At 34.9% G+C, this 12093-nt stretch overlaps 2 protein-coding genes and 1 long non-coding RNA gene across 3 annotated transcripts in view; 1 reads left to right on the top strand and 2 right to left on the bottom strand.

Moving 5' to 3' along the window:
* Positions 1–5: 5 nt before the first annotated feature.
* Positions 6–3860, bottom strand: MED19 (mediator complex subunit 19). The gene is made up of 3 exons (XM_089698848.1): positions 3578–3860; positions 3095–3466; positions 6–2616 (listed from the first exon to the last, which is right to left on the bottom strand). Exons 1-3 carry the CDS (start codon positions 3756–3758, stop codon positions 2456–2458), a joined length of 714 nt encoding a protein of 237 aa, XP_089554974.1. The 5' UTR covers positions 3759–3860; the 3' UTR covers positions 6–2455.
* The window catches only part of LOC149485590 (uncharacterized), a 73187-nt gene continuing 61099 nt past the window's right edge, over positions 6–12093 (bottom strand). The window contains exon 2 of the long non-coding RNA XR_016316042.1: positions 6–1848. This is a non-coding gene — a long non-coding RNA (uncharacterized LOC149485590). The remainder of the gene's footprint in view (positions 1849–12093) is intronic.
* On the top strand, positions 4124–10179 carry LOC149485598 (uncharacterized). Its single transcript, XM_089698840.1, has 2 exons — positions 4124–4463; positions 4587–10179. The coding sequence occupies exons 1-2, from the start codon at positions 4413–4415 to the stop codon at positions 9879–9881; spliced, it is 5346 nt and encodes a 1781-aa protein (XP_089554966.1). The 5' UTR covers positions 4124–4412; the 3' UTR covers positions 9882–10179.

Below are 12093 nucleotides of genomic sequence, written 5' to 3'. Positions count from 1 at the left end.
TGCTGTAGTTTTTAAATTCCCTTATTATTATCATAATAATCATACATAACATCAAATAAATACAGACTCTTGTGTAACGGAGTCCCACGCATGATTTATTTTTTCAAATGCCGACAACTAAATGTATATGCAAGTAGGCCAAACTGTATCTACACGAATTTGCATGTTCCCATAGTTTGGATATTAGATATATTTCAATCACTAAACTCAACGAAATATCGTAAAGTACAACAACAGGTATTTCTTGCGAGATTGATACATAATAAATTGAAGGAATTTTAACATTTCTATGAGTAATATAAGGGCAGATATAAGAGACATAGTTTTGAGAAAGTATAGATCCACCTTGGCCCCTTATAGTAATGAATTTTCTAATTCACAATAGTAATTTAAAATTAACGTAATTTCGCGCACAATTCGTAAATTAGAGATCTTAGTGTTAATGATTACTCAATAACTAAAATTGTTTGAATTGTATTACAAATAAATGATGCTCAATCTGTATTTATCAAAAGGACAGTATTTTAAGGCGTAATTACGAAGGGCTTTATTAGTAGTGTTTAAAGCAGTATGGATATTTAAATTATGGTAATTAAACACAAATAATTTATTATTTAATTTAAGGATAAAAATTATATTACATACTTGATTTGTCATTTTTCTATACAAGTTAGAAATTAACTAACTCAAAATAGCTGGAAAATTAAGTTAACAATTAGGTATAAAAATCTATCTGATACATAAGCCAACAAAATCAAAAGATACACCTGCATTTATGCTAAGTGTGATTAACATGATTTTCGCAAATTTCAACATTCGCTTAATCAAAACCTACTGCTACAACGTATAATAATCTCGAATATGGAGAACACTTGTACCAAAACATTACGCGTGAACGGATGGACTGATTTCGATAATTCTTTTTTTATTATATTCCTTGAAGTACGAGGATGGTTCTTAAGTAGAGAAAACGTAAATATGTACCACGGGCAAAGCCGGGGCGGACCGCTAGTTTATAATAAATTATCAAATCTGCTTTGATTAATTACAGTTTGAGCTCTGTATAAATTTATTCACTATTCAGATATAAAAACTAAAATCTATCACTAACTATACTTGCACTAACATTTATTTTTACTCTTAAAATGTTACTTCATAAATAACTTTTAACAAACCATTTCTAGATGAAGAAAAAAAGGAAACAATATTCTTAAAAATTAAAGAGATGGAGGCCAGAGAATTTTTTTAACGATTTCATTAATTGTCAAAAAATTTCTAGGTGCCCTTTAGCTTATTTAATAGTTTTCTATTTAATTCATATGACAGAATTAAAGGCGGTCTTTGGATTAGTTTTACGAGATTGGAAATAGACTGAGTTCAAGATGTGTGGATCGAAATAGAAACTAAGTTTAAACAATTTATACAATGATATAAAAACCAATACAAAGTGACACTAAAACACAGATCTGGAATTTTTAAATACCAATAGTCTTTGATATACTTAACGATAATAATTATAATTACATGACTGATTATTCATGATTCAATATATATCAAGCAATAATTTCAAGCAAAAACAATTATTTATTTCATTGTTTTAATAATATAGTGTCCCTTTTCTACAAAAATTACAAGTCTATGTGAAACACAATGTGGTTATATAAAAACAGATTTTTAATGGCAGAATAGATCACACATTTGCTTGACATCTCTCATTAAAACAATTGCATAAACAAGACAAAAGTATATTACCTCTTGCTGGAAAATTCATGCTTATAATATTTATACATTTTTCTATACTTCCCATAGAACAAGGGGGCGTTCAAGTATTACATAATGCAATATTGTCTCATAAATTGCGATGCGTTACTGGGGTACAGAAATAATGCTACAGTATGTTACAAGGACCGCCTCCTTGGTATAGTGGTTGACGCGTGAGCGTAGAACCGAGAGGTCCTGGGTTTGATTCCTGGTGGAGACGAAGAAAAAAAAATGTCTCAGTCTGGCAGGACATAGAAGGCTGATCACCTTCTTGTCCCTAAAGAAAATCGATCAGTGAAACAGATGTATGCATAATGCATCTGCCCCTTACCCCACTTGGGGACATGGGACTTCACTTACTATGTTACAAGGAAGGTCAAAAATCTTCAAAAATTGTGTTATGTAACACTTGAACACTCCCTAATAGTAAAAATCCTCAGGACTATGTCAGCAGACAATTTGAACATTATTTACATTATATTGGTTTCCATATCATTGTTAGACCCAAGAAGCTTATATCTATTACACTGGAGATTTCAGTATGAACATTAACTTGTAACAAGAAAATATGACCTTGAATGACGCCTGTATGTATTTTTATCCCTTTCACACCCACTTGCCACTTGCCAATACTGAAATCTCCAGTGTATTAGATATAAGCTTCTTGGTTAGACCATTAACTTGCAGTATATATCTAAGGCATGGGGTGTTGATGTGGTGTGAGTCCGCCATGCTCGGGGCTGTGCTTCTGTTTTTTCCTCTTTTTTTCTTTTTTACGTTTCTTCCGCTCTTTGTCATCGTCATGCCTCTTCTGCTTTTTGTGTTTCTTCTCATATGTGTCTGGATTTGAAGAGTCTGGAATGAATTTTGTATATAAAATAAAATATACATTGCAATTGTGTGTTTTATTGTAAATTTAATTACAAAATATGTTTATCCTGTCAACTTTCTAAATAATATTTTTTTTACACGCTTTATATTAGCTTCACCTGTATGTTTGTAACCGACTTCTTTGGGCGCGATTTTGACCCACTTTAAACGGCCAGATTTCGTTCAAACCACTAATTTGATAAAATTGTCAATACACTAATGTGATAAAATTTTCTATTTTTTAGTCCGGTTTTCTATAAAAAGCGTGTTTTTTTAGTTTTTTTAAACTATTTTTATTATGTTCCTTCATTTATAAAAAGTAAACAGGTAAAATAACCAAAAACGTCATGTTTAGTGCACCAATAATAATTATAGAATTCCCTTAACTTTCTGCACAAATAGTTTACTAAGACTTCCTTCTAAATATACTAGTACAATAAAATAACTGGTATATAGTACATACCTTGTAAAGGAGTATCTTGTCCGGGAGGTGCACCATCTTTGTGCTTGTGCTTTTTGTGTTTACTCTTGTGTTTCTTTGGTGGTGTAGCGCTCACATAGCGATACTGCTCGGGCAGAGGCCCAGGGTGCAATCTGAAGCCAGCCAGCTGCGCACTCGTCAACGGTAACAGTTCCTTACCACCTATGGGTCTTTTAGCTATCACAGATCCTAATGTACTATTGTCCTCCTGCCCTGGCCCGTCCACGATGCCAGGTAAATTAGGTAGAAAGGATGAGAGTGATTCCTTCAATTTTTTCCCATTAAACTTACTATACGAGTGCTCGAGACCATAATACGCCATTAAATTTGTCGCCCCTGTTAATTCACATTCTCCTAGAAGTAAACAGTAGATATTAATGACATTAACAAGATTTTAACAAGCGAAAGTGCTTGTGTTTATAAAATTTTGATAGTAATTATTACGAATTTAGTGGTGATTCGTACCTGGAGGTTCTTTCATCAAATAGAATGGTCCACTATGTACTATGGACGGGTTTTTGCCCAGCGAGATCGTAGTCTTGAGGGTACCAGAAGAATCCTGCCGAGACACAACTGGTGACCTCGCTCCTCGGGGCGAGGACTTTGGTGAATATGGTTCTACTTTTCTAAACTGATCAGACATCATCTTGTATAAGCATGTCTACTGAATTGGATATAAATAAAAAAGTTATGCGAAATAAAATGACAAAAAAATTATAAAAACTCCCTTCCCTGCTTGTGCTGAACCTTCTCTAATTTTTACCACAGATAACAAATATTATAACAGTGCTCACAGATAATTTTCAAATATTTTTATTGTGTAACCTTGGATTGTTTAACCGAGAATATATTTTTATAGTTTTAATTTAAATAGTTATATTAGTTATTAACAACATCTATTTAATAATTTAAATTAATTTTAAAAATACCCAAACATTAAAATATTGTCTATGCCTGCACCACGTGTTTAATTTAGGAACGCCACACTCGACTAAAAAAGAAAAAGTTAAAATTTACTCTATGGTAAATGAATTAGCTTCTCGTAACGCGCTACGATTTTCTATAATGTGTTTGGAAATAAACAGATCAAGGAGATATATTTCAATAAAATAGAGCTTAATGTGTCAGTTTAAATGTGCAAAATGTTTGTTTATTGTGATACTAGTGGTAAAAACATGGTGCAGTGATTCTGATAACACCAATCTACACTCTACAAAGTGACGCCATTTTACGGGAATGACCAGCCCGCGGCTGCCTCATATTAGGCCTGATGTAAGGAGCGCTGTTCCCAAACGGATGCATGGAAACAAATCTCGATTTTTGTACTCGTACTGGACGTACGATTTCACAGGTATAGTAAACATTGTTATTTGTTTTTGTTGCTATCATAATTCGAATCAAAGTTTTGAGTTCCTCTTGTTTGAATGTCTTTTGTTTCTCGGCAGTCATTTGAGCACGTGTTTTATTTTTTCAGAAAACTATGGAAGATGGTAATATAGCAAATACGAGAGACGATAAAAATACCGTTGCGGCGCTATGTAACTTATATGGAGATCGGGCCGCGACATTTACGGCAAATGGACACGATTTCGCAGGCGAATCATCGAGTCCTCCGGAAAAATCCTACGAACAACGGCGACACAGCGCGGATACTTCACATGAGGACAAGTTTAAAAAACGCATCAATCCATTGAGAATACACCTTGGCAAGCGGCCTTTCGTTGATAATGCAGCTCCATACAATAGTGTGTGCAAAAAGAAAAAACCGTTTGTAGTGAAATCTAGTGAAACAAGTGTAAATAAGGGATCAATTCCACGAGCACCTAAACTTATACCAAAACGCATTGAACATAGTCAATTTCATAATGTTACATCACAATTGGATGATAATGAGCAAGACAAACCAGTACCCCGCCTTGTGCCCAAGAGCCAATTATCACAATTTAAAAAAAGTAAGATTGAAAAGGGACCTCAGTTGAAGGAATATGCACAGAGCCTCGGCTTGCAGCCAATGGTAAAGTTCAAATGTCGAAAATGCTGTTCAATGTCATTCAAGACCCTGGCTATGTTGAAGGAGCATCAGTTAGTATGTCGAGCCCAAGCTAAGGAACCCGCTCTGAGTCCCGAAGGTGTTACACATACAGAAACAAACTCAAGCGGCCCATCCAGAGTTACTCGTAAAGTGTATTTATGTTCAGCATGTGGCACTTATTATGAAAACTGGAATCTCTTTCTGCACATGAGAGAAGTTCACAACCGACACATATGCCTGTTTTGTTTAGGTATGTTTTCAAAAGCAGAAAAACTGTCTTCACATTTAACAAATAAACACAATGTACAAGAATTCAATTACAATAGCAAAGAGGAGTTTTGTAATGTCTACAATGGCAGTTTTTATTTAATGTGTTGTGCCTGTGATGAAATATGTAGTGAACAAGATGATTTCTTTAATCATGACTGTAATAATGTGAAGCCAAAACCTGTCCCAGTTCTTATCAGTAAAAACTCATTAAAACCAAACAATCTGAAACATGCAAGGAATGACAAAGAGCCCATACAACATACTACAAATGGTCCCACATTGATGAAAGAGTTATTGAGGCCCAATGGTGATAAAAAAGAATCCATTGAGCATAAAATTGAAACAATCACAACACAATCCCAGAAGGCTATGAATAGTATACATAATAGTGATAATGTAAATAGTGATATAAGTTTAAGCTCCAATAATTCTTCTGATGGTAAAGACACAAGTAATACTGTGGATTCGGCAATTGAAATGGAAAGTCCTAGTTCTAAGCCATTAACAAGCCCCAAGTCCACAAATGAATCAGATTTCATTCCTTCTCATATTCCTAATGGAGACGATAAGGTTAGTAATGATTATTCTGATGAGTGTGATTCTCCATCAGCAAGTGACATTCAAGCACCCATTCCTGAACCAGTAGTACCTAAAACTGAAGAACCAACTAAAACTGTTGAAAAAGAATGTGGAATAAAACTAAAGCTCAGTTTAAACAGTGCTAAGTCACCGGTAATTATAAATTCTACAGTGGATCCTACAATTGGCCAACAGTACTCACAACATATGAGTCATAAACCACCATCAAGAAATAGAAGACCTCCGAAACGATATGAAAAAGATAAACCTTCAGATCCACCTCCACAACCGAAAACTCCTTCCATTAAGATGACAATTTGTGATAAGGCTGAAAGTCCATTTGTTAAAACAACTTTCTACGAAAATAATAAGGAAACAACCCTTAAAACACTTGTTAATAACAATATCGAACCAATATACAGCCCCATGGAGACAAAACCTGAAAACACTATTAAAACAACAATATATGACAACAAAATTGAGGATGTCAATACTTTAAATAGGGTACCAAAATTAACAGTCAGAGTTCCTAAAGAGTTTCTTGACAAAACTTCATCTAGTGACGAATCGTCTGATAGTGATAGTAGTGAAAAATTAACTGTTGATGAGAATGTGACAAAATCGGAAGAAATGGAAGTAAAGTCTGAGGAAGTGCCTTTAGAAAAGACACAAATAAGTCCAGAACAAGGGCCACATGAACAAGAACTTGAAGAAAGTATGAAAGATGATTCTGAGACTGTACCACACGAAGAAGAGCAAAAACCATCACTGGAACCCAGTGTAGAAGATGTAACTCCAAAATGTGAGCCAAAACCGGAACCCCAAGACCAAGATATGACAGGTGATGTCAATGTTGAAGAAATCACTCCGTTAGATACTACTCCTGTTATTGAGCTTACCTTAGACAGACCAATTGATAAATATCCATTAAAAGATCTCTTAAAGGTATTTTTGGGATCTACATACTTTAATTGTATCTACTGTAACCATGCACGAAAAATTGCAGTAAACTGTGGGCAGCTAGCTTTACATATGGTAGCAGAGCATAGATTTTCAGCAACAGTGAACAGTATTACTGCAGAAGAGTTAATGCCTGAGACGATAGCTGCGAAAGTGAAAACTGGTGTAGATGAGGTTTCATCAATATATATTAACTTGGACTCTTATGATAGTGTTGATAAGTGCGAAGATGTGCAAAATAGTCTTAATTTTGAGTGTTTTCAGTGTTATTTCAAAACTGCAGCACATAAAGATCTCTACTTACATAATCGAAAAATGCATCAAAAAACTATATTGTTGTGTGTTATGTGTAAAAATAACTTTTATACTTATAGTGAATTACTCTGTCATTTATGCCCTGGAACTTATGATTCTGACTATGTAATTAAGTTTAGATGTTGCTTCTGTATTAAAGACTCTATCTCTTCTTCTTTTAGATTAATGGTGCATCTTCGAAAGATACACCATACCTGTGATGTATGTTTAGAATTTTGCCAAAGTCAGGCACGGCTTTCCAACCATGTTTGGAAACATAAATTGCACCATTTGTGTTATCGATGTGGTATCGCCTATAGGAATAAACCTGATATTAATAATCATTTGTTCTGGAAGCATGGAACAGAAAGTGTATTGTGTAAAAGATGCCTGCAGAAAAAGTGGCCCCATGTTTATCATTTCTGTACTCCTCCTGCAGTGTTTGTCTGTGATGAATGTAATTTGCAATTTACAAAAGCAGTTTATTTGAAAGTTCATAAGAGAATACATTCTAGCGAATTTCCCCACCCATGCACGGAAGAAGGATGCGAGGAAAAGTTTGTATCCAAGAAACTGTTAAGTAAGCACTCAGATGTGCATAAAAAGAAACAGTTAACAGAAATACTTGATGAAGAAAAGCCTGCTATTTTAAGTAGTAATTCAGAAACATCTAAAGACCAAATTCCCGTCATTGATTTAGTTGATGAACCTCCTAAGGATGATGGCACTTCAGAAATAAAAACGGAAACGGATACTGAACATGTTACTAAAAAATCTAAGAAAAAGAAGTTAAAAGACAAAGATGCATTATTGCTTGATGTTAATTTACCAGCTCTTAATTTATCGGAAAGTGATAGCAGTGATGAATCCGACAGTGGATTGCCACCTTCTGTAAAAGAAGAATCACAGACACAAGAGAAACAGATGGACGAAAATAAGATTGAGTCTTCTGATAAGATTGAAGAAAAAGAAGCAGCAAGTAATACAGAGATAGATTCACAGTTACCCAAGTTGGATGACAAAACAGATCTTCAAGATGACGACAAACCAAGTGAACAACAAGTTCTTCAAATATGGGATAACTTTCAAAAATATCAAGCTAATGTTGAACAACACAAAGAAAAGACGCCGCCACCCATGCGAAGACGCCACGTGTGTGAATCTGATCACGATTATTGTTTAATACCCCCCGATATGAATGGAGATGAAGATATATTCAATTCTGATAAAAAGAAAAATAAAAAGTCACCTAAGAAAAGACATGGAGATATGTCTTCATCTAGTAGTAGTAGTAGTGATAGTGACTCGAGTTGTTCTTGTGGTTCAAACTGTAGTTGTTCTTCAAGTAGTGGATCATCATCTTCAAGTTCCTCCGATTCCGATTCCTCTGACGAGTCTGGAAATGAACAAAATAATGGAAGAAGGATGAGAAAATTGTCTCGAAAATCTCTTCCGAACAGGAGAATCAGTAACGGATCAAATGTTGATGTGATGGGCATGACTGAGACACCTGTACTTGTACCAGAGAAAACTGAATCGCCCATTGCTGAAACAGATTTAGATACTGAAGAAAGTGAAACAGATGAAGAATTCTATGATGAGAATCCACAAAAAATAGCAAACAAAATGTATAATGAAAAGCGAAACCAGTTATTAGCGTCGATCGCCCCATCAGATGGTGGTTCCATCTCGGAAGAAGTGAGTCGTTGTGCAACCCCTGTAAAAGAAGAAAAAATACCCAAGGAAGAGGTAGAAAATAAAGAGAAGTCAAGCAGCAGTAAGAAAAAGAGTAAAAAGAAGAAGAGATCTAAAAGTTCTAAAAAACATGGTCCTATTAAGATTAACATTCCTAAAGATGTTATTGCCAAATCAGAGCCTGAACCTCCTATTGCGCCATTGATACCGAACAAAATCACTATTTCTTTGCAATCGAACACTGTACAATTGCCAGAAACTCCTAAGCCAATAAATGCAAGTAAATCGACGACCACACCCATGAGTGCGGAGAGCAAGAGGGCGTCAAAACGAAGACGCGTGCCAAATAAGTTCTATGGTTATTCGAGCGACGAAGAGCCGACAACACCCGCTGCACTTAAACCTCAACAACCTCCGAAATTAGAATGGAGAAAAGAAGACTTGCCATCACCTGCCCCTCATAAAGCTAAGAAGGAAATACCATCTACCGTCATACCGCAAAAATTGTTTAATTATAACGAGCCTATAAGGTTGACTACTCCCGTTCCGGACCCTGAGCCACCGCGGTTCTTGATGAATTCCGAATCAATGGAATCCAGTGATTCTGATTCAAGTGAGGAGGGGGCTTTAGAGATATTTCAACCTAGCAATGTACAAAATACATTATCTGTCCCGCCGCCGACATATCTCAATTCCGGTACCTCGAGTTTACCGTACGCCTTCCAAAGACCGGCCGTTCGCGAAGCAAAAGAAGGGGAAAGCGTATATTGTTACTGTAGATGTCCTTATGACGAGGTGTCAGAAATGATAGCATGCGATGCCGAGGGCTGTCCCATTGAGTGGTTTCATTTTGAGTGTGTTGGTATCATGGTACCGCCTAAAGGCAAATGGTACTGTCCAGAATGTAGAAAAAATCAAAGCTTCTCAGGTTACAGATAAGTCTAAACACAATTTAGGTGTATATAACATATTGTTATCTGTATATAATTTATTGACGATTGTAGATAATTTAGCTTTACCTGTGTATATATCTTTAGTTAGGTTGTATGTTTAAGTTAGGATATTAGGTCTGAAAATTGTATCATTGTTATTAAAGTACATGTTATGCTTGATGCTGGCTGTGCGGCCAATCTGTAACCTGGCGAATTGTTAATTGACATTAACTATACAGCAAAACGAAAATATAAATCCAATTTTTGATACCAAACCGTAATTTTATTTCATAACACATAACATCACCGAATAGTTAAGTACAAGTTTACTCATCAATAAATGTTCCTAAATCCTATGGAAAAATAGCTTGTTTTATTAAGATTTTGTAAAATTTATTAAATGAGATCATACATATATGAGTCATATCACCTATCTTAATATATGTATATAAATCTCGTGTCACAATGTTTGTCCTCAATGGACTCCTAAACCACTTAACCGATTATAATAAAATTCGCACACCATGTGCAGTTCGATCCAACTTGAGAGATAGGATAGGTTTTATCCCGGAAATCCCACGGGAAAGGGAACTATGCGGGGTTTTCTCTGAAAACGCGGGCGGAAAGCTAGTTAAAATATATTCCTAGAAGCATCTCTATAGTAAATAACTAGCGGTCCGCCCCGGCTTCGCCCGTGGTACATGTTTACGTTTTCTCTACATAAGAACCATCCTCGTACTTCAAGGAATACAATAAAAAAAGAATTATCGAAATCGGTTCAGCCGTTCTCGAGTTATGCGCTTACCAACACATTTTGCGATTCATTTTTATATATAAGAAAGATTATGGGATACTGTATAATATTTTTGTGCATGCAAATATGTCTCAATAAAGTAACGTAAGCTACGATATCGATACTATTAAAAATCTCATCAAAATCAGTTAAGATATTTTAGTGGTTAGTTTGAATAGAAAAAAAATAAAAACATTTGATTTGTGGCGAAATGCTCTAAGTTCATATACTAGCCGCTCGGTCCTGTGGTTCAACCGAAATAATCAACTATAAAAAAAAGTAAACCGTCTTCAAAATTGTTAGAACTAGACCGAATAAAAATAGGACCACGCGGGAGGCACCAGCTTTTAATTAAAAAAGTATCATCAAAATCGGACCCAGTCGAAAATTTTGTCGTCGGAGGTAGGAAGCCAAAAAAAAAATACAGTCGAATTAAGAACCTCCCCCCTTTTTTGAAGTCTGTTGAAAAGTGATACCTATAGGCCCATGGATTTATCCCAGGCTATGTCTATTTATAATTTAGGTATATTCTTGGGTATATTACTGAATTTTTTATCGATTCAAGTAAGTAGTTGAGTTCATACATTAAAAAAAAATTAAATCAAACGATTATTTAAATTTAGATATTATATCTTACTACTGAACGCTTAAAAATTGATACCAATTTTCAGACACTTATTAATTCATACACATCATTAATTTTTGCAAATTGTAACGATAATATACGCTCGTCTCACAGTATTACCATATTTCCTATATTGTAATACTGTGCTCGTCTGCTATATTGTTGTGCGATGAAAGGAAGTGCTACATCGATAAAACAGCGCTCTCCTATACGCCCCGTTTACACAATTACAATTCTGTTTTGCAAGGGTTATTTGAACGCGCCGGTGACTGGATCGTGTATACTAAGATAAGGGGGATTTATATTGAGTCGTATGTAATTGAAATAGAGTCTAATTTGCATTATTTAAACATATATTTGCTGTGGTAATTTGTGTAATAGATCAAGAGCCCACGACGGCCAGACTTTCCTTTCTTTCGGAAAGTTGAAAGTTTCTCTGTATATGTCTCCTATACAGATAAGAACGACCAGCGACTATCAAGTTTGGGTTGTGGTTACTTTGGCAGGAAACAGGTAGTGGAGGTGTATAAAATAGTACCTAACTTTCATTATAGTTTAAAAGCTAAATTTTATATATGTTACTTGGGGACCTATAAAAAGACATTACCTTAAGAGCCAGACAGTTTTCATGGTTCTTACATCTAGCCAGACACATTTAAAAAATAACTAACATATCATCAAATTCACATAACTACCTAAAAGCGTAACAAATATGAAATAACCCACTAAAACATTAGTTAACTATAATTATTAAAAAAATAAAAGTATAATATTTATGTAATAAAGTTATTACTTATCTTT

The sequence above is a fragment of the Colias philodice genome, chromosome 9 (assembly GCF_061535455.1).
Source record: "Colias philodice isolate Cphi_HAF_F1 chromosome 9, ilColPhil1 Martin Lab GWU primary, whole genome shotgun sequence".
Taxonomy (NCBI): domain Eukaryota; kingdom Metazoa; phylum Arthropoda; class Insecta; order Lepidoptera; family Pieridae; genus Colias; species Colias philodice.
This window is presented reverse-complemented; position numbering and strand designations above follow the sequence as displayed.

Bases quoted from the DNA above. Each gene is read 5' to 3' on its own strand.
- MED19 (XM_089698848.1), bottom strand. From the start codon at position 3,758: ATGATGTCTGATCAGTTTAGAAAAGTAGAACCATATTCACCAAAGTCC. The intron at 3,467-3,577 runs GTACGAATCACC...GTTTACTTCTAG, and splicing joins TTTGATGAAAGAACCTCCAG to GAGAATGTGAATTAACAGGG. The intron at 2,617-3,094 runs GTATGTACTATA...AATTCATTCCAG, and splicing joins ACAAGATACTCCTTTACAAG to ACTCTTCAAATCCAGACACA.
- LOC149485598 (XM_089698840.1), top strand. From the start codon at position 4,413: ATGGAAACAAATCTCGATTTTTGTACTCGTACTGGACGTACGATTTCA. The intron at 4,464-4,586 runs GTATAGTAAACA...TTATTTTTTCAG, and splicing joins CTGGACGTACGATTTCACAG to AAAACTATGGAAGATGGTAA.